At 37.3% G+C, this 2,838-nt stretch overlaps 1 protein-coding gene across 1 annotated transcript in view; it reads left to right on the top strand.

The window, feature by feature from the left end:
- Window positions 1-2,838, top strand: part of SMC1B (structural maintenance of chromosomes 1B) — a 112,798-nt gene that overhangs the window by 25,142 nt on the left and 84,818 nt on the right. Inside the window, exons 8-9 of the mRNA XM_007955642.1 lie at window positions 1,502-1,584; window positions 2,175-2,382. Coding sequence (XP_007953833.1) covers window positions 1,502-1,584; window positions 2,175-2,382 — 291 coding nt within the window. The remainder of the gene's footprint in view (window positions 1-1,501; window positions 1,585-2,174; window positions 2,383-2,838) is intronic.

Genomic DNA, 2,838 nt, shown 5'->3' with positions numbered 1-2,838 from the left:
GACTTGTTTTAATTGTCTTCAACTTCAAGTTGAACTTGCATATGAGCAGTTGATGGTCTGTTCCACAGTCAGCTCCTAGCCTTGTTTTGGCTGAAGATGTTGAGCTTTTCCATCACCTCTTGCCACAGATGTAGTCAATCTGATTCCCGTGTACTCCATCTGGCAAAGTCCACATGTATAGCCACTGTTTATTTTGTTGAAAAAAGGTGTTTGCAATGAATAAGTCATTGACCTTGCAAAATTCTGTTGTGCAATCTGGACGTCATTTGTGTCACCAGTGCCATATCAGTGATTCTTCTGTTTCTAACCTTCACATTCTAATCACTAGTAATAATTACTAGTTATTATTAATTGTAGTTGTATGTTCAGTCAATTTCAAGCTGCAGAAGTTGATAAAAATCTTCAATTTCCTTATCTTTGGCTTTGGTGGTTGGTGCATAAATTTGAATGATTGTAGTATTAGCTGGTCTTCCTTGTAGGCATATGGATATTATCCTATCACTGACAGCATTGTACTTCAGGACAGGTCTTGAAACATTTTTGTGATGATGAGTGCCGCACCATTTGTCTTCAAATTGTCATTCCCAGCGTAGTAGATCTTATGCTGTCTGATTCAAAATGCCCAAAACCAGTCCATCTCAGCTCACTAATGCCTAACATACCAATCTTCATGCGTCCCATTTCATTTTTGACAACTTTCAATTTTCTTACGTTCATACTTGGTACATTCCATGTTCCGGTTATTAATGGATGTTTTTAACTGTTTCTTCCCACTGTGAGTCATGCCATATCAGCAAATGGAGGCTCCAAATGCATTAGTCCATCTCCATCATTAAGGTTGACTCTATTCTAATGAGCCAGCTCTTCCCCAGTTGTATTTTGAATGCCTTCCGACCTGAGGGACTCATCTTCCAGCACTTTATCGGACAGTGTTTCAGGGCTATTTAGAAAGATTCCATTATTATATCAGACAGTGTTTTACTGCTATTCATAAGGTTTTCACTGGCCAGTTCTTTGAGAAGTGGATGGCCCCTTCCTTCTTCTGAGTCTGCCTTAGTCTGGAAGCTCTGCTGAAACCTGTCCACCATGGGTGACCCTGCTGGTATATGAAATACCAATGGCATAGCCTCCAGCCTCACAGCAACACACAAGCCAGCATGAAAAAGTGAGTGGTGAGTGGTGGGAAACTCTGCATAGATATTTGAAAATAATCCCCTTGGTATTTGAAGTTGTCAGAGTGAACTTGCTGGAGATCAGACATCTTGTAAATGGTAGAGCCAGAATTTGAACCCTGATATGTGTACCTTCAAAGCTCTACACCACCCTGCCTTTCTAAAATTAAAATTTATTCTTAAAAGTATTTTCATAGGGTGATGTCTGAGATTATTTCAAATTTACAATAATTTACTGATATTATAGTAAGTTCTAGGCATTCAGTGAAAGATAACTTCATGGGCTTGGAATTGCTATAGTTGATTTCAAGTTTTATTCCACATTTTAGGGAAATATAAAACAAACAAAAGAACAAATAGAAGACCATACAAAGAGAATCGAGAAGCTGGAGGAGTACACAAAGACATGCATGTAGGTATAGTGAGAAGAATCTTTGCAGCTTTCTTCTGTCTCGAGGGTCTGGTGATCTGTATGTCAAATACATGCTCCCTTTATCCTTATGCTCCCACTCCACCATGCTTTTTTATGTCAGAGTATATAGTAAAAAATAATAGTTAACATATAATAAATGGGATGTTTAAATCTGGAAAATATAAATGTTTAACACTGGTAAAACTTAAAGCTCCCTTTTGGTGTTGATATGTTATAACAAAAGGTAATGAGTTACATCACGAAAGTTTGTACCACCTAAGTATTCTGAATTTCTTTTTAATTGGCATTTTCTTATTACTAAGCTCAGGATAATTGCTTTGATTACAGTGGTCTGTCATCGTTTTCAGTCTCCAGAAACATGTATCTTTTTAACAAACAAAAAAATGATCAAATCTCTTTTGCATATATTTGGTGATAGGTTTATTTCATTGTATTTGTTTATACCTTAAAACTTGGTACACTTCTCCATTCCTCCACAGTGCTAGCCTGAGTTTATTGTCTCTTCTAATGCATGACTCTCAGTTTTCCTTTTTTATGGTATTATTTTTTGTTGTTGGTATTATGTGTAGTGACTGCTTAAAAGAGAAGCAGCAGCAAGAGGAAACTCTACGGAGTGAAATCGAAAGAGCAAAATCAAGAATGTCTGAGGTTAATGAAGAACTGAGTCTTATTAGGAGCGAATTGCAGACCGCTGGAATTGACAGCCATGAGGGAAGACGCCAGCAAAAGAGAGCAGAGATCCTGGAGAACCTCAGAAGGCTGTACCCAGAGTCTGTGGTAATGAGACACAAACAGTTAACGCAGAACAGCTGAGCTGTCCTATTTGGGGAAAGCAGTATCTTTTTGTTTGGGATTAAAATTTTTGCCATTATTAGGAAGCAGTGTTATTTCAGAAATCTTTAAGATTTATGTTTGAAAATTTATATTTTAAATATAGCACCAAATAATTGGAATAAAACATATGTAACTTCCAGTTGTATCTACAGATAAGTAGTTTTTGGGAAGAAGCCATGACTTGAACATGATTCCCTGAAAGGCCATATATGGCCAGTACCCCTGAAGGACCTGGTTGCCATGAAGTAGTCTGGTCTTCCCCCACACACAAAGCCTCAAACCTCATGTTCTTCATGGTTTCAGGGTTTTTGTTTTTTTTTTCTTTCTTTTTATTAGGATTTGGGTGAAGATTTACAGAGTAAATTCACTTTTCATACAGCAGTTCACATATACTTTGTC

This window comes from Orycteropus afer, unplaced genomic scaffold (genome assembly GCF_000298275.1).
Source record: "Orycteropus afer afer isolate SDZICR_OR568_19922 unplaced genomic scaffold, OryAfe1.0 scaffold00524, whole genome shotgun sequence".
Taxonomy (NCBI): Eukaryota; Metazoa; Chordata; class Mammalia; order Tubulidentata; family Orycteropodidae; genus Orycteropus; species Orycteropus afer.
Note: the sequence above shows the minus strand (reverse complement) of the source record. Positions and strands in the feature narration are given on the sequence as shown.